Genomic DNA, 27990 nt, shown 5'->3' on the forward strand with positions numbered 1-27990 from the left:
TGAAGTACTAGTGACAGACTGTTATAAGTTATAATTTATATAAACCACAAAATTGTCATAACCCTACCATTTATTTGGACATTTGAAAATCATGCAAGAACCGTCATTTTATACAAACGACATTATGACAATCCGCTTATTTAAAATTTGAAAATCAATTGCACAATTGTTTTTTAATCTATTGCATAATAATATTGAGGAGACATTTTACTAAACTAAATTATAATATTTGTTATATTTAATTATTAATTTTTAAGATGTTACCTAGTACAGTAGAAAAATCTAAGAACTTGATTTGAGAAAACAAATAATCAGACTTAAATCAATGACTTGTGCTTAATTGAAATGTTGTTAACTGTTACTTTTACTTTATTTATGTATTCGCCAATAATATGTACGTTTATATGCCAATACATGCAAAATAATGCTTGAAATCTATAGATTTACTGTTAAAAATACACCAACAATCTTATTCTAATAAGAAAATAAATCACAATATAATATTTATTTTGGTTTTTAATACAATATTTTATTTAAAAAAAAAAAAAAAAAAAGAACAGAATATGTAAAAATGTATATATGTTTTTTTTAATTTTCTAAAGCTACACATTAGTATTGTGTTCTCGTATAATAGTACTATGTTAAAAATCAGTTTAGATTTTTTTTAAATAACAAAGAGAAAACATGATCAAAAAAACTCAACTAAAACAACATTTTGGATTTCTCCTTTCACACAACGTAATATTATAATGCTGTTCAAAACAACAGTTTGTACACATGTTAGCCTACAGTAAAATTAATTTTTCTAATTTCTAACTAAAAATAAAAAAAAATATTACATTTAAAAATGTCTCGAGTTCTAAAGGCCATTCATTTCGTATGGCGACAAACATACAAATAAACATAATAACACATTAATTATATTTTAATTTGTTATTTTAGATAAACGGTTCTTTCACTACAACACTCGAGTTACCAATGTTCAATTTGATAAAATTAGTAATTTTTTGTATACGGTTATATTTTGTGCGAACTCAAATTCGTTAAAAAATTATACATCGTCCATTGTACGTATTATATGAGAATAGATAAAATGTGTAAATAGCGAATTTAAACTGTTACGACGAAAAAAAGGTGTGCGCATTGTTAGGCGCCTTAGGTACCTATGATATTAAATAGTTTTCAACCACTAAGGTGAGCAAAAAAACAGCGTGTGAAGGTAAATAAGACGACGTGCGATGTGCCTGACAGGTGCAATAAAATCTCGAAATAGATCAAATTTACACGACGCCGCTGTGACGGCTGAACATTTTTTCTTTAATAATTACATTAATGAATAAAACGAAAACAACACCGACGGAAACGAGATTAACGTATACTTATATCTATGGTTCCAAAAACAAGAGCCGTTACAAAATGAATATTAACGAAGAGTTTAAATTCAAAATGTATTGACCGCGATTATTTCTAATAGTTTGCCAACATCCCACACATGTGACCAATTAAACGGCTTCCCAAATTATCTCCGTCTCGTCTTCGATCATTTTATCGCCGTGTTTGGAGATATGTCGGGTAGGTACATTTACATTTTATTATTATGTTAATATTGGTTTACACGATCTCGCTAAAATCCTTGTGCAAAGAGACGGTATACTCGACGATGGCTAAAGTCTGTTTATCTTCCGGTGACCTGCACGATGCCTGTAAATCAAAAATCGATCGTATAATATCTACTGAGTAACAAATTTTCATATACCATACCGTAAGTATGCATATATATTTGGAAAAAAGGAACGCGACCATACACAATGATATGTAAGAATATGATATTTAAGAATTTTAAACACTACCTACGAAAACTATTTTTTCTATTTTGCTAAAAGTGATCGATATAGTATTTAATATTCATGTATTATGATAACAAAATGTTTATACGTGCATGACATTGTGAGTATTTGTAACATTTTTATCAATTAATTTTAAAAATAAATATTTTTTGATAGTATAAAATAAACATATTTATTATATTGATAAACATTCAAACTTTAAAAAAAAAATGATATTACACATAATAACACAGTCTTATCTGATCAAAAGTATTATAATGAACATTGTTAGGCTGATTTAATTCACAAAAAACTAGATTAAAACTTTTTTTTAATTAATTTTCTTTTTTTTCGCAATAAGTAAGTTTTAAACATGCATTTAAATTATATATTATAAAATATATTCATCATACCTACTATAATTAGTCAATAAATTTAATATAATATTATACTTCTATAATATATCAATTTAAACATCTTTTAATAAAATTTATATATTCAGTATATTTTTCATATTTTTAGTGCTTTAAGATAATAAAATGCATACACGATTTGTACTTTTTTATTGAAGATAATTATTTTAAAGCACAATAATGTCAATATTTTTTTTATTTTTATATTTATTCTATAAAAAAATAATACAGAAAAAAAAGTTATAATTAATATTAGTCATTATTATCGGTCCTAAGACATAACATGCTATCGTTTAGTATGCTTACATATCATTTTACACATTAAATCAAACAAACTAAAACTACATGTGACATAGATTTAATTTACCTTTAATCGTTCGTACGGCCAAGGCTTGTACCGGACGATTATGATTATCGATTCCGAGTCTTCGGAAACGGAATACTTGTTGGTCTGCCATTCGTATGACGTGTCCGACGAATTCCATCGGGTGCCGTTCGCCGCCCATAGATTGGTGTACGGGTCTGACGGACAAGTCGTTGACACGGACATGCTTGTCAGACAACCGTTCAAGCTGCCTTTGCTGATACTGAAATACGTTAACACGAACTGTAATTACTAATTACTTATTTGTTTACGATACAATAAAAGTTATATTGCATCAGTGGTTTTGATCCATAATATTATGTAAATGTTAGCTGTTAAGTCAGTTATGGTTAAGCTTTAATTGCTTAAATACTATAATATCAATTTAAATATTTATTTAATAGTAATATAAACTGTCTTCTCGAATCATTGTTCATGTACAATGGTTTATCATTGAATTAAAATTTAACATATTTCAGCGACCACTCAAAGACTTGACTAAATGTCTTGTAGAGCGGTTAGATGCCTATATTTTCCCACTTTGTTCTAATAATGAATTTATTCAAATTTTGATTTTTTTGAGCTCTTTAGTACCTACACTTATGGATTATATTTCAAATAATTTAAATTTTTATACCATTAAAAGAGGAGTGCCTTGTAACAATATAAACTTTTTGTTTTTAAACATTTATCATTTTTTTACGAATCGAAAGAATAATTTTTAGATTGCTTAACTTTTCTATGAATTAAAAATATTTCTTTATGCTCATTCTTACATCATACAATTTTGTTTTTATATTAAATGTGGGAAGTATTATTAATAAACATTAATAACACGTGAATAGAACTATGAATAACTATTATTTTTTTGTTTGGTGAGATAGCTGTTATTGTATTATAATACAATAACAACATATTTGTTAGAGGTGACTAATGAAAGTTATCTCTCGCCAATTAATATAAAAATAAAATATCAACTTAAAAATAGTAATTAAGAATGTATATGAGACGTATCTTATTAGCTGTCATGAAATTAGAATTTTTTATCAAAATCAATATTGTTTTTGGGACGCAACCATATAATTTTATAATCGTAAATATAAATGTAGTCGAAATGCGGTGTTTTCCGTTTTCCCATGAGACTGACATAAGTGGAAATTCATATACTCTACGATTTAGATAACGGTAAAACCCAAAAGCGCAAATTCATTTTGTGTTTTTGTACCTTAGTGGGATAAAAGTACAAAAATAAATATTGTACCCATTACACTATAAGTTTAATTTTAAAATTATTAATTATTAAATTGAATTATTCATTTTAATTAAATATATAGTATTTTTATAATTCGAAAATATATCAACAGTGATCGAGTTCAGTTAAAGTTTAGTGTTATCGTAATGAATTACGATGAAGTTTGATAATCATTTAAGATAATACTAATAATATACAATATACAGTATAAACTTATATCTAACTTATGAAATATACTTAATTTTTGAAAAATTTATTCATAACCTAACCTTATAGAATATTTATTTTTGCGCTTTTGGGTTGTGTTTGGGTCATATTTTGCACTTTTGGGCTACAGCCATAGGTACGTACGCATTGATGTATAAAACAATTATAAAATATGTAATATTATCAATATTTATTGGACTTACCGATAAGACACGCTGATAAAATAATCAGTAAGTTGTTTAGTGACCGGAAGTTGGAACCCGTACACGAACAGTGACTTGTCACTACATTGTTGGAGCAGTTCCGATTGACCGCATTCGTCCGTGATGTTAGTTTCTGCCGTGAAGTTGCTGTAGCTCCCATACACGCCGATCGTAACATCTTTGTATACAATGTCTAAACAAATAGTTTATTTCAATTGATCAAAAGTTAAAACGGTCCCTTCCGGAAAATGACTGTATGGCAGATTTACCATTCTGGTACAGTACGCAAAAATGTTTCCTCATACCTCTTCCCTATACAACCCAAGAGGCTTTTGAAAACAAATTAAACACAGAAACTATTGGTTCGCGTAAATAATTATATCCAAATCAACAATAATATTTTATTTCAATCTCTAACTACAACAATGAATAATCGTTACTCTATGATTTCGATAATATTTAATTACTGTATCGAACAAAAAAAAGCTAAAACTGCAAAACTCGAATTGACGATTTTTTTGTGGGAGAAGAGTGAGGTTATCCTTGAAACTTATTTAAGAATTTTTGAAAAATGTAGACAATTTTATTTCTCACGACTTAATAAAATATTTATATTTATACTACAAAAATATTAAAAAAATAATTCCATTAATTAATTAATTGCCTCATCTGTAATCTGTTTTAGAAACACTTGTGGTTGTTCAATATTTGGTAAGATATTATGATTTCTATAATGAATTTTTAGTAATGTTTTTTTTTTGGTACTACACTATAGATAAAATAATAATATAAAATCGTTACTCATTTGTTTATAAAAAATTATTTTTATTTTTTAGCAATTAATTTTCCTGTCCACTGACCAACGTCATAATTGATATTGCGATAAGTTTAATTCAAAACGTGTAAGTACTATAACATATATGTATCTACAACTAACGAGTTATAAAAAATAATCAAGTGTTAACATCATAGAATTTTCTTATGTTTGAATTATACTTAAATAAATTAGTGACTATAGTTTTAAGAGAGATAGTAAAGGCAGAACCTCTTGCGAGTAAGCTTTGTCTAAAAATTATCTGAAAAATTGCCTAAGATACACAACTGTTTGAGTGTACTAATTAAACAACCACTACTAGCTAGTACTTACAAGTAAGTAACCTACTGTTTTTAATTATTAATAACGGAGTATTCTTAGTACCACTAATAATATGATAAAATATAATTTCATTAGATAACAAAAATATACGTACCCACTACACGATCAATTTTAATGATAAAACTAATGAACTCGTCGGTATTTTTACCCTCTTCCTTTTTTCTTTCAATGTTTTTATTCATTTTCGCTTTGATCTTGCCGTACTATAATCAATACAAAAAAACCACGTTTTCATCATTTAATCTATATTCCGAACACGTCAGATGTTTATAATAGGTAGAAATCGGGGAAACCCATAACATATACGATAATTATTTATCCTTCTCACCGTATGCAAACTGACTTAAAATATTAACAACGCATAAATGTATTTATACATTATATAGAATATAATTTCGGCAATGAATAATCATTGAACATTGGTGGACCATAGACGTAGTGAGCGACCTGTATTAGGTATATCGTATATGGAACAAAAATAAATTTGGCAGTCAGCTATCCAGAGATTTTAAAAAATGTTCACCTATGTCAGAGGCCTTATGGAGTTAATTTATTATCTCTTATAAAAGTATTATCATACTTCACAACTTCTGCTGTTGGCTACAAGTCGTCTGAGCCGCATACAAGTCAAATGTTTGTCTTTATCCAAAAACCCGTCTATTTCCAACGGTAATTGACCGGTGTCCTTTGGCTGAACACTTTCGTGTGCCCGTATTGCATTTATATTAAACGGTTTGACAATACTGTAGGGTAATTAAAAATAAAAAATAAATGATTAAATAAAATTACTGTTTGTATTCGCGTCACTAATAGAATAATACTTATAAACCATTATAAAAGAAATAAATAGTAAAAATACGAAAAGTCGAATGAGTACTCACAGTTCATGTTCACTTGTGAATGTTATTTGATTTCTGTAGTGATGTTCCATAAAAAAAAGTCCAGTTATAAAAATCAAACTGAAAATGAAGATATTATGAATTTGTTAGCTGATGAAGTATTGTTATTAAGCCGAACGTTTGCTTACCAACACGCAATAACAACAGTTAGAGATATAATGGAAATTTGCACAAATTTACCATAGTAAACATCACTCGAACTCGTCGGTTTTAACAGTTTACGTTTTTCAACAGTACCATCGCAATCGTTGTGCTTGCTAGAGTATGTTGTGGCTAAAATAGAAACAAATAATAAAAAAAATTGAACAAAAATGTCAAACACAATAAATACAGCGCATTACATAAATTACTGTGTTTGTTCGTAAATATAACTTTTGATTCAATATTTCAATCGCTACGATGCACGCGATAGTATGTGAAATGTTTACATATTATATGATGAATAAATATAAACAATAAATATTTTTAAGATTCTTAAACCAATACAAAAAAAAAACCAGATACGCCTGTCGTTAATTTTGAACATTATAATATTATATTATCGCGCATAGGTAAATAAGAGGCAAGTATAGATTTTATGATTTGAACTAATTTCAATTAGTACCTGAAACAAATGAAATCATAAATAAAAATTGTCTAAACATGCTCCGAAGTGTATACTGTGAATTTAAAAATAATATCACGTGACGATCGGATAAGAAGTTTGGGAGCCAACCAATTACAAAAATACTTATTTAAGCTTTAAATATTTAAAACCTAAATCACCTATTTGGTTTTAAATCGTGATGATGAATAATTCATCAATTATTGATCGATACTAACTTGATAAATCTGATAACGCTATGCCTGGATGATATTTTTCTAACAGCAAACACCGCTTGTGGTCTTGTTCCAACTCACTGATCCTAGCTTCCAAATGGCTGGTGATCTTGCTCAGCTCTTTTACGGCTCCAACGTTTTCCATGAAGATTCGATCCTGTGTGTGAAAAATAAATACGTTATGTAATATGTTTTATTACCACTCTTGGTATGCGTTGAAGATTGTATACAAGCAAATTATGTAGATCCAGTGATATTCCCACAAATCATTTTAAAAGTATAATAAGTCGTCGAGTCTATTTTACTGATGATCATTACGTGAGAGGGGTTAGGACTACGAATAAAATTAAACTTAAATTATTCTGTTAAGTCTGTACAAAATTTATAAAAACGAATGAAATATATAAGTTGACAGAGCATCTTCATCAGAGTATCTCCATTAAATGCTATATTATTTTCGCAGAAGTTGCAATTTCAAAGTCAACCCACTCAGACAAGATTCAAACTTTAACATAAAATCAGTCAGAAAGACCGATCGATCCGTCCTGCGTTAATTAATAATTTTTTTTTCTCAAATCACTGGGTATGTAGTACTAACGCTAAATGTACGTGATATTTCCAACAGTACGTGTTGTTTCCGATGATTTTAATCTAACTTTTGATCTTTAATTTTACGTTTGAGTTTTTACCTATCACGTACCTGTATTGAATTCCATTACAATTTAAAAGTCCTTAGAAATTAATTGCGGAGAAATTATAAAATATTTAACATGATAATATTATTTCATTATTCATTAATGAGACACATTTTATTAAACGCATTCAATCGTTATAGTATACATACATTTTTATCCGTCGAGTATAACAACAGTATTTTCATGGTATAGTGAATAAAATTAGCACAGAAGTGATAATAATAAAACAATTTTGAATGTTAAAATTTTAAAAACATTAATTTTCAATTTGTTAGTGTAGCTTTGAAGTTTTATTTCAGCCCCCCTCCCTGACGGAAATAGTACGACACTGTACGTAAGAACGAAATTTCGAAAGCGTGTACCACTTCAAATACTATATGGTATATAGGCGGTGATTGGAGGTGCTTGGGAGCTAACCTTCCCCCCCCCCAAAAAAAAAAATAATAATCGAAAGCTCCTCCCAAAATTATTGAACATTTTTCAAAGAATAAAAGAGGTGCATATTTTGCAACAAACAATGCAAAGAAAGATTTAAGTCTCCTCCTAAAATTCAATCAAATATCTGCCTATGATATACCCAATGGAAACACTACTGGCATATAAAAATAATGTAAGCAAATCGACAAAACGCACTTTGTTGACAACCAAAAAGTCGTCGTACACAATTCCGTTCGGCAAGGCTATGCCGCCGGCGTTGGTGACGGCTTCTGGTAGTACGGCTTGCACCTCCTGTGCTATGATCCCGGTATCGGCTTCCTTCAGAGATAACCCGAACAACGATGAAAATTCCGGCTTGTAGCTAAAATGTACCACATTTATTTTCTGCACGTTCCGCAACTGTTCACTCGTGTCGCACTGTTTTAAAAAACATATAGATATTATTTTTCTTTTAGATTAGAACTTGAACAGCAAAGTACTTGATCTTAAATTATTCCTTTAAAAAAATAATGCCCATCAAGTAAATGTAGAATATCAATACGTTTTCAAAAAAAATTGTTCATAGGTTGTTTTAAATGTCCACCTATTATCCACAGTCTGACTATCTCTCCAAATGCATTTTTTACATATTTTTCGTGAAATTGATCTTTTCATGAAAAATTTCCATTTTATAAAATAAAAATTGTTACTTTTCTATAAAATGATTATTCAAACATAATATCGAGTCTTTTTTTTTAACATTTCAGTTATCCACTTTGTATAACTACGGTTGGTTTATAACTCAATTGTCTTGCTTGAATAAAAAAATTAAATAATCAATATATAATTAACTCCTTTCTTATTTTTTTTTTGCAAATGTTAAAAAAAAATTGATTATCAATAACAATTACTTATCTAAATATAAGATTTAAATTATTTACCATGAAGTATTAATTTTATTTTAAATAAATATAACTTAAGTTTATATATGTAACATTATTTGATACTTAAAATATATCATAAATAATAAATTAATAGTTAAATACAATAAATGTTTTATTATTCATTCAATTCACAAGTCACAACGTGGATGACAGCATTTTGAAAACAATCATGTAATATCAAGTTAGATTAACCATTTCATGAAATATATTTAGTATTTCAAATATTGTGAAAAAGCCATTTTAATTCTATAAAATTAACGAATTTTAATGAAAACATCGGTTTTATAAAGTGGCTACGACATAACATACATTATAACTTCACTGGATTTGATACTAATACAACTACCTACCTATTATGAATTAAAATTAAAAATATTGTTTTTCTATAATAAAATTATATATTATTAATTTAAACAAATTTAATATATCTATTATAATATACGATATTTTCCTTTTCAAACTCTGGATTGCCGCAGCAACATATATATTCATGGTGCCCGTTTATTTTACCACATAACCTTAATAGGTATGGTGAAGTACGTATTGTATGAATTATAATTAATTTATCTAGTAACACCTTGGATTCCTTTAATAAACTAAAAATTGTCTTATCCTATTTACAAAATGAAGTACACATTTTAATAATGGTAACAGCATTTTAAAATGAATCAAAACTGCTAAAAATATTAATGAATTTTTGCCAATGGTTGCTGTAAATAGTTGAATACATAAAGCACATTATTTATACTCATACTATTATAGCAGTATAATTTATGATTAATTATAATTTATTATACAATTATTTACGAGTTATGTTAACTTAATTGCGTAGGAATCGGCTATGATGAATTGAATAACAAAATCGAACAACATAATGTTATTTTTTAATTTAATATAAACTAGTCTATATTATTTTATTAATAATATTTAAAAATTTAATATTTAAAAAAAATGAATAGCGGTAGTAATGGTACCTTATAAAGTAATCACATTGTGAACTGAGCAGAGAAAAACTTTTACGAAGTCCTCATTACTTCTATGATGTAATTAATTATATATCATATTATAATATATCGAACTGATCTGAGTTGATCGGGACCTCGCCCCGAGAAATAACAATTGAAACGCTATTTGAGCCTATACTCGTATAGTTTTAAAACTCACTTTTTGTATGTGTTGTTTGATCCTGATGTCTGACGGTTGAATTATGTGTCCTGTAAGCTTGACGTTTCCGTGCACCACCAGCGCCTCGTCCGGCCGGTCCGTGTTGATGCCCACCTTTCCGGCATGCACAATCGACTCTGGTGTGGTGCCCCGTTGCCAGCACAGTTCCGCATCGCTCTCGAACTGACCCGGATTCGAAGCCTTTGGTGATAGAAAAAAAAAACAAGAAAAAATGCCACTGACCGCTGTATACATATCGAAACGCCATTTCCCGTTGCAACGGGTCGTAAGCAACATATAATCAGTCTAGCATAATTACTTGGATTACCCTGACAATTATCCGCTCGGAAGCGTACGAGACGATCGGATAGTCGTGGTCGTTGATGCAGTGCGCGTGCAGGCCCACCACAAGGTAAAAATACCTCTGGTCCGGGTTCGGCTTTCCTTTTTTCCTCATGTTGTTGCATGTGGTCTCGCTAAAATGCAATCGGCCCACCGTCACCTTAGACACTTGTTCTTCGCGCAAGTCCAGCCTATTATAATAAACACGTAAACATCAGTAACACAAATAGGTTCTACAATATATTAGTCTACCAGTTACCATCTTATTACGGCAATATGATCGTGCCAGAGAACAAACCTCTTTGGAAATATTTCAGAAATAAACGAAAAATATTCATAAATTAATGGAGTTTACGTATTGTCGAGTAGTGCATAGAGATAAACATGTATTATATAATATATATATATTATATTTTAATATTATCTATCCAATAATTTACGTTTACTTTATTATAAGATTGACGCGGTCAGAATTTAGTCGATTTACGTTATTATTATAACTTATAAATTACATAGTACAAATCTTTAAACCATTGGTACTTTAGACTAATATCAGACTAAATGCGATGTATTTAAGTATTTTATTACAAATATAAAAGACTATTTGCAACTAAGTCTACCGACTAAGCTGGTATAAATTTTATAATTTTATTTTGATTATCTTTAACAATATAGCGACTGTCATAAATATAACGCAAAATATAGTGTGATAATAAGTTAGATTAGCCTAATCTATATTAGTAATGCAAAGATATTTTTGATTTTTTTATAATTTTTAGTTTGCTCAATTTATCATCTTACGTATATAAAACGACTAATATTAGAGTAATAATAGTTGTTTATACTTACAAGACTGGGTGAAAAGCTTTTTTGCTTCGGTCACTCTGCGACTGTTCCACTTTAATTGTTTGACTAGGCGATTCGACCTTAACACCGTAAAAGTGTAAATGAAAACTGCCAACTTTATGAATTCCTTCTGTAGTTCTAACGAACTGTGCATCACCTTGGAGTTGTGTATGACATGTTATCTAAACATTAAATTCGTGATTCAGTTTAAAACTTTTATGAAAAAATCTTTAATATATAATATTTACCTGAAAATGATTTTTCTTTTGACAAACAAATGCGTCGTCGACGTTTGAAAAATTAAAGCCTTTATCTGCATCCACTCTATAATGTGGTACTGGCCTAAAGTAAATTTTAAATATACATACTTAGGATAAAAATAAAGTAGTGGTAAACTCTCACGATTTTTAAAATTAGTAAATTTTCCTGATGGTAAGCTACTTAGATCAAAATTATGTTTACCTGAAGAAAAATGTAAACTCTCCCGAGTTATTTTAAATGTACAGAGACGACACTAGCGAAATAAGAAATGGCTACATTATATTTAAATGGATAAGTTTTCATAGATTAGAATGATGTTTGGAATGTTTATATTCACATATCACATTAGCTTTTATAATGCCTCCACAACAGAAAAAATTTGCTTCGTACTTGATCCAAATTTTTTTTTTAAATTTTGTATAAAAAATTAAGAAATTAAAAAATGTTCTACTTGATATTTAAAATCAAAATAGCCATTTTGTTGAAATAGTTTTTAAAACATGTTCGCAAAAAAAAAATACGAAAAATGTTTAGCCATTTATTTTCTACAATTTTATATTATTTCAAATAGATTTTCTGGATAATTGATAATCGATAATCGCTGTAACACTAATAAATAAGAAATAAATTTGAATTTAAGCAAACTTTAAAAATTGTTTAAAAATTATTGACTTTTCCTTAATAAAAGTTCTTGAAACCAAACTTTACAAAATGACTATCTTGATGATTTTTTTAAATATCAAACAGAATTTTTTTTTAATTTTGCAGTTTTGCATACTAATTACTAAATGATAAAAAAAACGCAGAGCAGACGACAATTGACAATTTAAAAATAAAAATGTTGAAAATGCTTAATAGAACAAAAGTTATTGCAGTTGTCAATTCATCGTGAAACACACTTTATATTAACTAAATTATTATAGACCAAAGAGAATGTATACGTATTTTTCATGGTAGTACTAAAATAGACCTAGGAGACTTAACATGTAGCCGTCAGGTACTAGTATTGAAGTAGACCCGAGAGAATTTACCATCGAAAAACTTTACAAATTCCCTAGAAATAATGTCTTTCTTTTATTTCAATCTATAGCAATCACGCAATCCCAACAATTTAATCTTGCACATAAGTATTTATCGTGTACAATGGTTTTAGTTACTCAATTTTCTCTACACATTTTATAAAAAAAAAATAACATAGAATTTTAATATGTATTTGTTCTAAACATAAATTGTATATTTCATACTTTAAATAAAACAATATTTAATTGATTTTATAACGAAAAATATTTATTTATTTTTTGTTATTAATTTTGAATTTTTTTTTTTTTTTTTAACAACAAAATTATGCATTTTCTAGGATTTTTAAGATATTTTTTCAAAGGTTTTTTGACTTTTAAAAAAATTGTTTTACGATGTTGCCACTTTTAAACTATAACAATAATCAACTCACAGCAGATTTTTCATTTAAAAAAACATTAATAATAACATAAACACTATGCTTTGAATTTTGAAGTAAAAACCTCTAATAATTAAGTCCACAAACGTGCAAAGTTTACAACGGGGAATAATGCTTATTGTAAATAATAATATAATGACAATCGTACAAAAATATTTATAAATATAAGCTATACGTACAGTTCCTTTAAAGAGTGATCACATAGCGTGTTCCACGATGATTCTTGAAATGGTTGGAAACGGATGCACTGAAAGCTCGTGTCGTTATACAAGCCCGATTCGCAGCTATCCTGGTACGTGTAACTGTCTTCGCTGCAAACCGATCTTCCCGATGGAGACACGTGAGTGATAGGTTTTTTACCGCAATTTTCTAAACATAAGATGCATACGTCATAGCTAATCGTTTTAGATTAGTTCGTAGATCGTTTTACATAGATGACGCCTAATTATACTACGCATGCGACTATGTCATAGTTTTGTTATTTACCAGTTTCTTTTTTAACGCGGACGCTGTTACCACCGGTGTTTCCTCCAATAATTTCCGTACAAAGTTTTCGCTTCTTTTCCGACACAGTCACGTTTAACAAGTCCGTGTATTCAGGCTCCGGTATATCGATTGCCCTCGCATTTGATGGCATTTGATTAAAATCTAAAACCGTCAAAAACGACAATAGGATATTTTGTAGCAAAAACGTAAATATTTTTTAAGCCACTACGTAAGGCATCGGATTGAAAACCGACTTTCAATTATAGAATTTAGTTGTACCGACCTAAATGTGTGACGTGAGACGATGATCCTGGTTGATTTATCATTAACGGTTGAACAGACAACGGGTGTGGTATTTTAGCGGTTCCGGGTTGTTTTTGATAGAGCCCGGTGGTGCCGGAGTTCATCGGTATTTGACCCTTATTGGCAGAAATGAGACATTGCAAATTCGGCGTTCTTCGATCTAGAAATCGAAAAAAGTACTGTAATGCTTAACAGTTTTTGGAAACAAGAATTATTATGATGGTAAACGGAACAAATTAAATAAAATCGTCTGTCTTACGCGGAGATTGGCCAACGCCATCAGCCGGCGAATATGGTGGCTCGGAGTCTGGTGGACTTTCTGGTAAGTTGTGCCTACGTGAACGAATAATAAAAAAAAAAAAAAAAAAAATAGTACATTTTCGTAAATGCGCATATAAACTGACCGAACCTGTTGGTGTAATTGTGTGACTTATCCTTGATTGGCTTACTAGGCAAACCGGCATTGGATAAAACACTGTTACTGTGAAATGACAAGTCGGCGATTGGCGGTATCGATGCGTTTTTCAAGAAAAGTTGAGGTGATTCTTGTTGGTATGGCGTGTTTATTCGAACCATCACGTGATCGTTTTGATCGACGGTTTCGTGGAAGAATCTTTAAAAACAAAAATCAGGTATAACAATTTTAAAAACAGAAAAGAATTTAAACACGATTGCTCATTATTTACGTCGGGGATGATGAAAGTACAAAGTACTATAATTACAACCTACAGTTAGTTTTTAGATTTTTGTTTTTGAAAAATATACTAAAACAATTAGGGTTAGAGCCAGAAATAAAATTATAACTAATTATTAATCAAAACATATTATTCGTGTATCAACTTGCTAATATTGAACTGATATAAGTTGAATACCACGCTGATGTTAAATTATTATTTGATGTATTTTGTTAATATAAATTATTATAATCAATAATCAGTCATTCGTAGGTTAATGCATTAACAATAATTTAGTACGTTAATTATTAATTCAATCAATATTTTATTATAATTATCTATCTGTTTTAATTTAAATGAATCACCTATTATCAACTTATTTAAATAATATTAATGTATTCCATCGAAGTCATAGGCCATCATAGCATATTACTAATTATACCAAGCACCCATAGTATTATAAAACATTATAATTTAATCAATACACTATTTACAATATATACTTACTGATTAGCTTCTGTATTATTATTTTGAATGAACTCGTCAGTCAAATGACTGAAATCCAATGCTTCGTTATCAATACCACCTACAAAATCACTCCTATCTGTAAAAAACAAAATATAAAGAGTGAACGAATAGTTACTGCTCTGCTGTGTAATAAATATCGAATATACCACAGCATTGAATAGTTCATTGTAAAGTGTATGTTAAATTTGAATTTAATGATGAATCATTGTGTATAAAAAATGATTTTGAACAAAGACGATGTGTCGGCCTATTATTATATTACTAAGTATTTGATCACACATTTATATTTAGGTTGAGTTTTTTTTTTTTTTTACGAAACCACGAATTTATAATAATATTAGTTATTAATTATATAATATTGTTTCATATAAATTTTAAAAAATGCATTAAAGTTAAACATTTTGAATATTTATAAATATCTAAAACGAGTCAAAATATTTTAAAAAATAATTTCATACCTGTGATATTTTTAAATTTCAATGAATAAAAATATTATGGCTAAGTATATATGTACCCCAACAAGTGAGTATATACGAGTACTTACAATTTACAAAGGTAAAGTAGAATAATAATAATAATATTCTATGAAGTATAAAACAAGATTTATCATTAAAAAAAATTGTCATGAAATATATATAAATATATAAAATTATCAATTGATATAATATATTAAGCAAACATAATCATTCGGCACAGCCATGTTTTTATAATATCTCTTTAACTGCTAGCGCTAAATTTTTTAGGTAGGTAACTAATAATAAATTTAAGCATTTATTATAATTACTAATAAATAATCAATTATATAAATAATAAAGTACTTGCTAAATATAATTCACTGTCAGAAATAACTTTACAACTTTAAAAGCATATTTATTGCTCCAAAAGTGATAACAGATTTAAAAATAAAAATACACAACATCGTAAAATCTAAATTCATATTTATTTTAACAAAAATAATAAAAATTATATTTTTAAATATATTAGGAAAGCGGCTATCTCATTACCCCAAATAGAAGATAATATTTAAATTATACAAAAAATATATTATAAATGAACAAAATCAAATACATCTGGCAATTTAATACAGTTAAATAAATGTATATCATATTTATATAAAAAATATTTTTGTTATCAACACTACTAGTTTTCTTAGATATGTTTTAAGATAAATGTTTATTATAATTGTAACTGTTGAATGTACTTAAATGCTTTAATTTTCTATAACTTGTAATTATAATGTTCACCAAATTTATATCTTAACTTTATCATAAAAAAAAAAAAATCTCCAACATGAAATATATTTAATGGTATAGGCTAATAAACCATCTCCGCTAAAAATCGTTGTTTTTATACAATGCTATAATATATTATCATTGAATTACAGTGACCCACTTGATACTTACTATACAAAAAAGTAGCGGCATCTACTTGCCCAACTACGATTTAAGTTAAATATGGGTTTAAAAAAATATAGTATTCAATATTTTTAACTATAAATAAGATTAATTTCATAATGTTTATTTTTTATATTGTACTCGTATACATTTTTCATTTAAAAATTATGAACGGTATTTATAATTGGTAATTTGATTAATTTAATAATTAATTCTCGTTATTAAATATATGGTACTAGTATGTCTCCAAATTACATAATAATATATTTATCATAATGTACCAATAATATTGATTGTTTATTAATAGTTTTAATTTACTTATTCGTTTGAATTTTTATTAAATTGTAGGTATATTATCTCTAAACATAATGTCCGGATTAAAATATTAAATTTACCAATTAAATATAACGACAACACGTTTAAAAAATGGTGTTGAGCAATTTTTGCAAATTATTAAAATATTCAGAATTTAATAAACAACTTACTATGCATGAGATGAAGTTTCCTGGGTTCATTTGAATGTAGCCGGCTGGCCCCATAATCTTTTTCCAGAGGACTTGTAATATCAGGTAAAGTTTGATTTTGTATAGCTTGAGTACTGGACTCATTCGAGAGTATTAATATTTGACCCGAATGTGGTCCTTGAACATTACAATTCAACAGACTTGTTTCGCTGCCTAAACCTTGATCGTCAGTGTTAGACACCAGCGTCCACGTGTACTCCATACTGTTTAAAGTTTTCAGATAACTAACCGGTTAAAACCAGAATTGAAGAGCAACAAATGAACTGGTCAACAGGCATCTGAAAAATATTTTTTATAGTTTTACATCGATTGCAAAAATGAAACGACTTGAATCTCAGCATAATACAGAACGACTATCTATAATAATATTTTAACACGCCTATTGCCTAATAGTCAATACCCATCTATTAACTTGACCTATCTACTGATTTTAACAAAAATAATTTGATAGTTATAATTCTATTAAACGATACAATTGGCCGCATTCATCGATATATAAATACAAAATGCTCCCTTTTTAATCTAAAATATAGATAGTTAAAATACATTTTTTATTCATAATATATTTCACTTGACCAATAATTATTATTTAGACACTTTAATTAAAATTATCATTAGTTGTTTATCCATATTACATTTTTATTTCATTGAATTGATTTTTTTTTTTTTTTATTATTGTTTCTTTTTAAATCGAACAATAACTATGCAACGGTTTCTATCTGAGTTCTTCGTGTAATAAAATAATTTAACTTTGGTTTAATTTTTCCGATTTAGGACAAATTGACGTAGCCGTTTGGATGTAACTGTTTGGATGTAGCCGTTATGACGCGGTGACAAGCAAATGCCAAAAAAAATTATAAATTATTTAAAAAAATTATAAAGTATTTATAATATTTATATTGATTATAATACGTCAAAAATTATGTACCTATAAAAATACCCAAACAAAAAATATTAAAATACAAGTCTAAAGTAATCTTAAACCATTTTTTTACTATCCTAGGTACATCAACAATTTAAATACAATATCAAACATAATTATTATATACTAATTATATATATTATGGTACGTCAGAAATGTATATAAAATATAAAAAAAATATAATAACTATTATACATTTAAAATTTTTAATTTCAAAAATAGTTATTTATACAATCTTATGTTATTATATTAAAAAATAATCAACATTTTATATTCATGAAAAGAAATATTTTGGGTGATTCTGGTTTTAAAACTTTAAACGATTCTTAAAATTTGTTTATCTGCATCAATAAATTTCTTTAATTTTTTGGGGAGACTGTTGCCTGCTTCAAATTGGCCATACAGTACATCTCACCTAGCTCAAAAAATTGATAAACTACCTCAAATTAAGGTGTTGAACAGAATTTTGACATTTAATTATTTATTAGCTGTTTCAACATGATTAATTATCTTTACTATTTAAAACTCGTAGGTGTAAATTCCAAATGTATGGTGAAAATAATGCTGCCCGACGACCTCTTAAATTTTTTTTAACTTTCCTAACATAATAAATATCATCAATCCAGTCAAGTAAAGGTTATGAGAACTCTGATAAATAATTGTCGAACTGTTCTCTATAGCGACATCTAGGTTTCCAATTGTAACAAATGAAAGAGTATTACGACAATGTTTATAAATATTACAAAATAAGCTTAATTTTTATATTTTGTAGCAAAACCCATTTCGTTCGTTTTTCATGAAAGTTTTTTGTTAAATGATACAAGCAACAGTAAATTTTAGCGTCAGCATATATTTTTTTATAGTGTTTATTTACCAATAATTCAAAATCACATGACACGGATCTCGGATTTAAACCTAGTTTACTGAAAATATTTTCAGCCCCTATAATATTTTGAGTTTCTAATGAAACATTCGTGTTTTACTTCTAAAAGTTAAAAATAAATACAGTATGCACATAATATTATAAAATATAAAACCATTCTAATTTTTAATAATAATAATATATTGAAAAAAAATTTCTATGGAACAATATAAACATTTTTTTTCGGTATTGTTTCTATTCTTATTTTATATTACGCATTTACGTGTATATTATGTATTTAGGTTCTACATAAAAAGAAAAAACTAAAATAAACTTTTATAAATGTTTGCTCTATTATTTTGTACAACTAATAAAACCTTCATAATATATAATATTATAAGTTTTACTACTATATTATGGACTTATTAAAGTACATACAAAAAACTTTTCTTTAGATGTCTCTTAAAATTCGAAATTCGTGTAAGTTAAATAATTTTGTAGCTCTTTCATCGTTAATATATAACGATATTTATATTATAGCAAAAAACAATATAGCCAGTTTATATTTTATAATGCATTTTTAAGTAAAAACTTTGTTTTTAGTACAATATTGTTAGCTTTTTCAATATAAAACAATAATACTTTTAAAATATTGTAATGCACAATGATTCCGATTATCATTGTTAATCCTTTTTTTTATCATAGGTATTTCCATATACTTCATAATTATATATATATATTAACAATTGGAGAAATTAAATACTGAATTAAAATAAAGTTTTTTATATCTCGAACAAATATTCGATTGCTACCAACGAAACAAATTTTAATTACTAAACACGCTAAACAATAATTGAAACATTTTGAAATATAATTTATATAATAAAATTACAAACAATCTTTAATTTAAATTATGATTAAAACATATTATAATACACTACACAATGATTTTTATGATAATAATTTAAAATTTTATATTATACAAATTAAAATAGGTATGTAAGTCACAAATAGTTTAAAATATTTATATTTGATAATTTTTATAATTTATTGATGCTACTTAGTGTTGAGCATAAGCTTAGAATAAATATGTATAATCAATATTTTTTTAGAATTGATAAATTGTATTGTAAATTATTTAATATTTAATTTTAAAGAATCATGATAACAGTTAAAATAAAATTTATTTTAATCATTATCAAGATACTCAAATGCATTTTTTTTTATTATTATTATTATTGCAATAATTATTAATTATTTAAAATCATCGGTTATTCAAAATAATAAAATATTATGAATTCCCTGCTATATATATATTTAAATAAATATAGACACAAAACTTTATAATAGTCATTTGTAGTTTATTTGTTATCATCAATTTCAGCTTCATTATCTAACTTCTTGGCACTTATGATTAATTACAACTTTGACTTAGGGTGAACAAAATTAATTTTAATTTTAAAAAGTCGATTACAATATTTTTATTTTTACTTATATTTAAAAACAAATATTTATACGTTTGAGTATACTTTTCTCCATGGATACTTTTATATTTATGACATAATAAGTCATTATTATAAACATAAGTTTAAAAGTACAAAATAAGATATTATTTTATATGCTTAACATAGTATTTCATGTTATAAACGTATATAATTATAAATTTAATGTATTGTACAATTCCACGTATTTTTACAATTTTATAAAATTAAAACTATTCTAGAGCAATCGAATAATTAGAAAACAATTTCTTTTTACCACTTTTTTTTTTTTTTTTTGATAAGCAATTAAATGTACTTTGAATAAGTTAAAGAGTGTTTCCAATAGACATCAACACGCAATAAATATTGAGTAGCTGTACTTTTACCTTGCTACTTCGTGGAAGTATAATCAAATTCGATCAAACATTTTACAACTTAAAATATTTATATAATATATATTTATTTATTTATTATTACTAAGAAATAAGATTAAAAATATAACTAAGAAAAAACAACAATAATATTTTACATTTTATTCGATGATATAAATAATTCTATAATAGCAAATATTTATAGCATTAAAACCCAAAGACGAAAAGTTGCTCTGCTATTTAGTCTAGTACACGTACCTCATTATTAAGTTAGTTAGTTTTAATACATAATATGTATTAAATTTGGGTTCAATGATAAATCATTACAATTAAAAAACGATTCTAAACGGGATTTATTTTAAATGTTTTCTAATCTAATTATATTATGATTTGTAATACGCGTAAGGAAGAATTAATTTTTCCAAAACTGCGTTATAATATTATATTTATTATTGAAAATAGATATATGGTATAAATGACTAAAATTGGAATAATTATTTTGAAAATTATTTATTGAAAATATTTATATAAGCAATACCTAGTAATTAATAGTATGTTTCAACTTTTAAATTCTTACTATATATTAATATTTTTTAAATAACAGTATAGCAAAATTCTGTTTTAAAACAAATCGTTATTTTACGTTTGAATATATATTTTATCGAAATTTGACACATGCTTTTAAAATTAAAATTTTGATGAATTTAATATAAATCAGATATTTATGTTTATTAAATACTGTTATATATTAGATAAATTAATTAATAATTATCGTAAAAACGATTTATTCCACTGGATACACATACAATTCAATGTCAGTTCAAATTATCATTAAACTGACAGAACCTAATGGTGACACAACAGTTAAACCGACATTTTAAATAGAGAGTAGATTATGGTTGGAAACCAAAAGTACCGATTACATGAAGGCCACTATAACCAGCCACAAAAATATCAAACAATAGGTACACTTAATGGTAATTAATACGCATTATTAACGTTATTTACAAAATAAATATTTCAATTAAGAAAAAAAAGCCTTTTAAGCTTAATCTATAAGCTAAGTATTTTAGGTTCATTGGTTGTTTTTACGATTTATAGCGAGCTCAATAATACCACACTAAAGCTATATACCTATGACCTAAATGTTCTTTTGAATATTCTCATGTGTCATGCACATGTATACGTATTAATACACCAGTACATAAGCTCCTATACCAAATTTATAAATTATGTATCGTCTTTACTTACAAACTATTTTGATCTTTATGAAATTTACAAATTTATATTAAAAAAACTTCGAAATTGAAACATTAAGTGTCAGTTATGCGGCATTACTTCGTGTGTAGTGGTTTTCCTATGAATATAAATATATTGTTTCATCCCAAAAAATCGCCTGAATCCAATTTTAGGTAAAGAAATTAAAATATAAATGTTTTTAAAGATGAAATATATTATAACATAGGAGTATAAGATAATATTTTTTTTATTTTTTTTTTTTGAATATTTTATTGATTTTTAGGATAAGTAAATTTATACTATTATATTCAAGAACATAAAAATCCAAGGTTTGGATTTAAAGATTAAAACACTGACCTTTTCTTTAAAATGAGTTATTTAAAATTCTATTTTTTTATGAAACATTTAAATATGTAATATTGCTTTTCATAAAAAAAAAAAAATGTAATTGTTTCTTTGTATAATAAATTTTCACATATTATAGTAGCAATATACAGATTGTATATAGTACTAACACTATATTATACTCTATACCTATAGTACACATAGTAATTATAGTATAGTAGTATTTCCCAACCATTCAAGACCCAAAACTAAGTCGTAAAATATTTTTTATGGGTCGCTCTCGAAAGCTTATTACAATGAGAAAATAAAAATAATTTTAATTTAAAAATAATCTATGTATAATTGAGTATTTATTATTCAATATTTTGCTATATGTTATTAAAATTAAATGATAAAAAAAATACTTATAATAAAAATAATAATAATAATAATATTACGATATAATTGATTTTTGTTTTAGTAGGGTATTACCTTATTAAAAAAGTAAATTTGTGGATCTACATAAGAAAACACTCAGGAAACATTGCAATATAGTATATAATACACAAACACACTGCATATTAAAGTATCATAGCACCAATCTATAACTTGTTAAGCCAGGTCCACACGATGTTAATGAAACGCGATACGAGTATAATATTGAATCTAAACTGTTGAAGAGTAATAGACTAATTGATAAAAAAAAAACTAACTTATACAATCTATTTATTTTAATAAACAATTTTGAATCAAAATGTATCAAATATGTGTACGTTTTATTAACATGTATAGGCAATTGGTTATAATAGCGAAGTGTATACCTATTTTATAATATATTACTGAACGTAACTATAACATTTGAATTTGAGAGACTTGAGTAATATCAAAAATAATTTTCCATACAAAACAGAATATTAAATATTTCATATTTAAATGATATACTTGATATATTATGTCTTTTTAAATTTAAGGTTCAGATTTTAATTGCATTTTTTTTTTTAATGCTTGATGTGGTGTTTTTAATTTTTAGCTTATATATTTCACAAAATGATATGATTTTTTTTTTTTGATTTTTTTGTAATTTTTGATCTATTTTTATGAATACGAAAAAAAAAATATTCGTTTTGGTTGAATCACACGCTATTACATGAGAAGTAAAATAATTTGTTTTTTAACTTAAACCAAATTCATAAATATTTAATTAATCTAATAATTCTATTATATTATCAAAAATAAAAATACGTTATAAGTGCATATTTTATGGAAGCTTTTAGGTAATGAATTGTTTTTTTCTTTTTTTAAACACTAAAATTAATGGTCTAATTTCAAGCATAATAAATTTCGGCGGTATTTGATATCCATAACAGTATGTTCAAATGTATAAGGAAGAATTGAAGGAGAAACAGTGTCCAAAAGCCAAAGACTTTGTTTGTTTTGAAAAGCTTGAAAAAATATAGGCAAATACAATGTAATATGTTTAATGTGATTGTTTGAAAAGCAACAGAATATAATATTGTCAGTAGCACAGTCACGGCAATAATTATTATTGTTATCGTTCGATAGTTAAATCAATTAAAATTGTGGTATAATAATATATTATAGTGATATCGTATATTTTTAAATAATATAGAATTACCGTTTGACCGTGAAATGTAAAATATGGTTTACTCACGATTTATCGTATATTTTACAATACGTCGTGTATATAGTTTATACCTATTATAGTACATAGGTTACATCGTCCTATCGTCATGCGCTGCGGTCGTTTGGCGTTGGTACCCACTACCCATGTACAAATGAAACGATTTCCGCGCGTATCGCAACAACGACTGTTATTGTAAGCTATTCGAGAACATGTGAAAAAGAAAAAAAAACAAACAAACAAACTAACTAACAAAAAAAACTCTTCAACCGAACGTCATGCTCGATACTTATTGGATATGTCGTAGGTATACTTTTGCCGGCGACGCGGCGACGTGTTTTTTACCCCGCACACGCGCGTTCACGGCCGGGAAAATGGGTTTCACGTCGTAGTCACGTTGTATTATATTATTCTAGCGATTCGCTTTGCGTATCCCGCCGTATAATAACACATAATATTATTATTATATAGGTAACGTATAGGTATAACATCATCGCCCGTTGCCATAGATGCGACCGTTTATCATCATCAATAACAAACACGTTTGGTCATTAAATGGTTCGTTGTCGTACACACACACACACACACACACACTATATAATATATATATATATTTATGATATTGCCTACATCACGACACGACGTAAATCGTAGGCGGGCTACGCACGAAACAATGATGGACAAATAAAAATACTGCGACGACTCAAACTCTATATACTGTAAACTATTTTGTTAGATTGACGTGTTAATAATTATACAAGCATCTACAATAAGTAATACGAATAAATAGGAAAAAACCCTCGCCTGGATGTTAAGCAACACGACCGTTTCGATTCGAATAAAAAAAAAACTGCGATCGGGTCGACACAGCTAGGTTCCTCCTCATTCACCGAAATACCCCCCCCCCCTCAAGAGAGCCACGAAAATATGTACTCCTGTTAATTTTGTACTATACAAGTGCACATAATTTATTACACAAACCCGAAACCGCCTTTAATCGTCTACGTTTTTTCTCCAGTAGACGCTTACTTTATAGGAGCATAATATTGCATACGTGCTAGGACTTAACCATTTAAAACCGACGAAATGAGCTTAACCCGAGACAACGGACGCATTTTAGAAAAAAAAACAAATATCTTCTTATAGAGGCACCGGCAACTGCGGCCGTTTACTTACGGTTTTGGGACTGCAGCGCAAAGTGTACACTTATTTAATTATATATTATTCACTATATTATAACAAAGCTGGACAATTTATTTAAGTTGTGTTAAGTTGATAGGAATATTTCGAAAAATTTCAAATAACAAGTTTACTTTTTTTTTTTTTATCGATTCAGTTAAGCGTTCTATAATTAACTAACTAGCTTGTTAATTTATTATTTTTTAAATATATAGTAGTATAAATTGTCAAGACATAGTTTTAATAAATAAGTTATTTGTATTAAACAATTTTGGCTAATGATGATAAGCAATAGTAGTAGATTTAATAATTACATTTTTAATAATATCCTATAATGTATCAATATAACCATTTTATTATTTTATCATTTTTATATAAATGTAACTTGGATTTGATTTAAAGTAACTCTGAAAAAAATTAACTTGAAAGTTGATAATTTTAAATACTAAAAGTTAAGATCAACTAATTATTTAACTTTAACTTTTTAAGTCGCTTTTACCCAGATTTTATATATCATAATATGTATATGCACGATTCGTTTTAATATAATTAATCAGTTTTGTAAAATATTTTAGTAATTAAATAAGTAAAATTAAAAAAATATTTAAATGTACACCAAGTACCTTATATCTACTTATATCTATGGGCATTGGTTCTTAAATACTTAACAATATTTATTTTGTATCTATATTTAAAAACAATTTTACGAGTATTTTTTAAAATACTATGACGTGTACCTATAATAATATACTGAAATGAAACGACAGTGTTATATCTCGTTAGCATCGCGTAGGTAGTCAGTGGATGATTAAATATCTAGTAGAAGACAACTAATAATATATTATAACACGCATATATTATTATGTAAATATTTTGCGTATAGACCAAGCTATTTAGGTACCTGCACACAAAATAAAAATAAAAACATTCCGACGTTGGCGCACGCTGGACGTGTGCGCATCTAGTCGGGATTCCTAAGCAAACTTATCTCCACGCCCGTCGGATTAAACGGAAAAAATCGTTTTCTTCTATCCCGCTGCAGGTGAGTCCAGTCTATACTGACCCGATCTGCGGAGTCACTCTACGCGCGTGCATTATTTATTAGCCGTCAAGATATTATATATTTTGTGTCAAGTCGCGCCACGCGCCTACTGCAGTGACCGAAACGACCAGGACGAAACCGGAACATACATAAATATATATAAGTGTGTGTGTGTGTGTGTTTATATATTATTTTAGGCATAGTGTTATTATACTTTTAATTCCGATCACACCTTCTTTTATACTCGTATATAAACTATATACGCCGACCTGCAGTGGCTGCGATGGGTGCGTGCGCAAGACATCGTTCGCAGCTCACACATTCCTTCCCAATGTCTTACTAAACTCATATTTCTATAATTAAAACAATAAGACAACCACATTATGGTCTCTTAATTTTCGATATCGAAATAAGGCCGCGTGTGGTATATATGTGCACAATGTGCACATACCTTGACACAACCCGTGTCCACGTCAGCTATATACATATGATATTATATACCTACTATTACTACACCGTCCGATTACCGTATATATTATACGGTTTAATGTTATGTCGGTATAGGTAGGTACCTAATACGATGAAGTGCCCGAAAACTTATAATTAGAACAGATTATACAATACTCGATTCTGAGGACACATACAATATTACGTACCTACATACTACGTGTTTGTTGGTTCGGCGTGTCGTCAGCAGCCAGGATAACCGTTTTTTACGGATACAAAATACGACATCGTCGACATATAAAGACGAAAAGACTTAGGTATACAGTACTCTTACCGTTTGGTTTTTGAAACGTCCGGTGTTCAAGTCACCGGTCCCGTGCACCGGCAGACGTTCGAAATAGGGACGGCATTGTGTGTGCACGACGGGTAAATAAATTATTGAAGTACGGCAGATTTTAAAGTCCGAGCGTTCGTCGCGAAAGAAAAATTACATAAGCGTGTTATAAATCAAGAAGTGTGAGTATGAGGTTTCGAAAAAAATGTCTAAAAACTATGACAAACCGCGCGACGTAACGACAACGACATGTTATCGTAACAATAACGCACGTAACGTTAACACAATCACAATAACGTTTTATTTCATTGTTACGAAAATTAAAATAATAATTATTACTGATACTATGTATAATAATTGTGTGAAATGTATCGAATATAAAACGACAGCGGCGACGGCAGCGTCGATTGTGCGGTGATATGATACTATACAATAAACGCGTTTAACACTAATAATAATATTACAATATTATGCGTTAGGTATAATAATAATAATATTTATTATTATTATTATTTAGATCGCGTTTGACGACAAACAGAACGTACTGCAGTGTCGCGTAGCGTAAACACAGTGCACGCGCGTAGTTCGATAAAGGAGAATCCGCCCCTACACCTGATTCGGCAGCGCATCAAGACCGCGGCGGCGGCGAGCTTTCCCTATCAACCGATTTCTGTTATTTACTTACTTATTTTCCCCCGTTTCTGCGGCAGGTTGACGACGATGACGATGATATTATTATTATCGTCACAATTTGTTTTTATTATTTCTTTTTTAAATACACAGGGTTATTCAAAAATATGTCTCGTCCGGTTTCAAATACGTAGGTAGGTACTGATGTATAGTGTTAATTTTTAGTTTTAGAGTAATTACATTTCAATACGAGAATTTGACATACGTTCGACTGAAAACAATGATATTTCAAATCTATCTATAGTGGTACCTACCTATATAACTGCAGCTATATTCAACGCGTC

The 27990-nt window shown here is 27.7% G+C and overlaps 1 protein-coding gene across 4 annotated transcripts; it reads right to left on the reverse strand.

Annotated features, from left to right (window-relative positions):
• Window positions 1-607: 607 nt before the first annotated feature.
• Window positions 608-27990, reverse strand: LOC112591939 (myelin regulatory factor-like protein). 4 transcript variants are annotated; one of them, XM_025335900.1, is made up of 21 exons: window positions 27961-27990; window positions 17135-17451; window positions 15235-15331; window positions 14463-14666; window positions 14313-14386; window positions 14034-14213; window positions 13751-13912; window positions 13444-13633; window positions 11796-11889; window positions 11551-11729; window positions 10679-10892; window positions 10360-10560; window positions 8468-8689; window positions 7143-7296; window positions 6449-6593; window positions 6303-6380; window positions 6002-6164; window positions 5516-5624; window positions 4266-4458; window positions 2607-2826; window positions 608-1701 (listed from the first exon to the last, which is right to left on the reverse strand). In XM_025335900.1, the coding sequence occupies exons 2-21, from the start codon at window positions 17373-17375 to the stop codon at window positions 1612-1614; spliced, it is 3210 nt and encodes a 1069-aa protein (XP_025191685.1). In that variant the 5' UTR covers window positions 17376-17451; window positions 27961-27990; the 3' UTR covers window positions 608-1611. The 4 variants fall into 4 exon arrangements, with proteins under 4 accessions (XP_025191685.1, XP_025191683.1, XP_025191686.1 ...); XM_025335898.1 differs by lacking the exon at window positions 27961-27990 and adding an exon at window positions 27017-27317; XM_025335901.1 differs by lacking the exon at window positions 27961-27990 and adding an exon at window positions 27017-27316 and having other exon boundaries at window positions 10688-10892.

Source organism: Melanaphis sacchari, unplaced genomic scaffold (assembly GCF_002803265.2).
Source record: "Melanaphis sacchari strain LSU unplaced genomic scaffold, SCAv2.0 Contig14_pilon_pilon, whole genome shotgun sequence".
Taxonomy (NCBI): domain Eukaryota; kingdom Metazoa; phylum Arthropoda; class Insecta; order Hemiptera; family Aphididae; genus Melanaphis; species Melanaphis sacchari.

Excerpts from the sequence above, each read along its gene's own strand:
- LOC112591939 (XM_025335900.1), bottom strand. The coding sequence starts at position 17,375 with ATGGAGTACACGTGGACGCTGGTGTCTAACACTGACGATCAAGGTTTA. Across the intron at positions 14,214-14,312 it reads TGGCGTTGGCCAATCTCCGC|ATCGAAGAACGCCGAATTTG; the intron begins GTAAGACAGACG and ends TTCGATTTCTAG. Across the intron at positions 5,625-6,001 it reads CCAACAGCAGAAGTTGTGAA|TACGGCAAGATCAAAGCGAA; the intron begins GTATGATAATAC and ends TATTGATTATAG.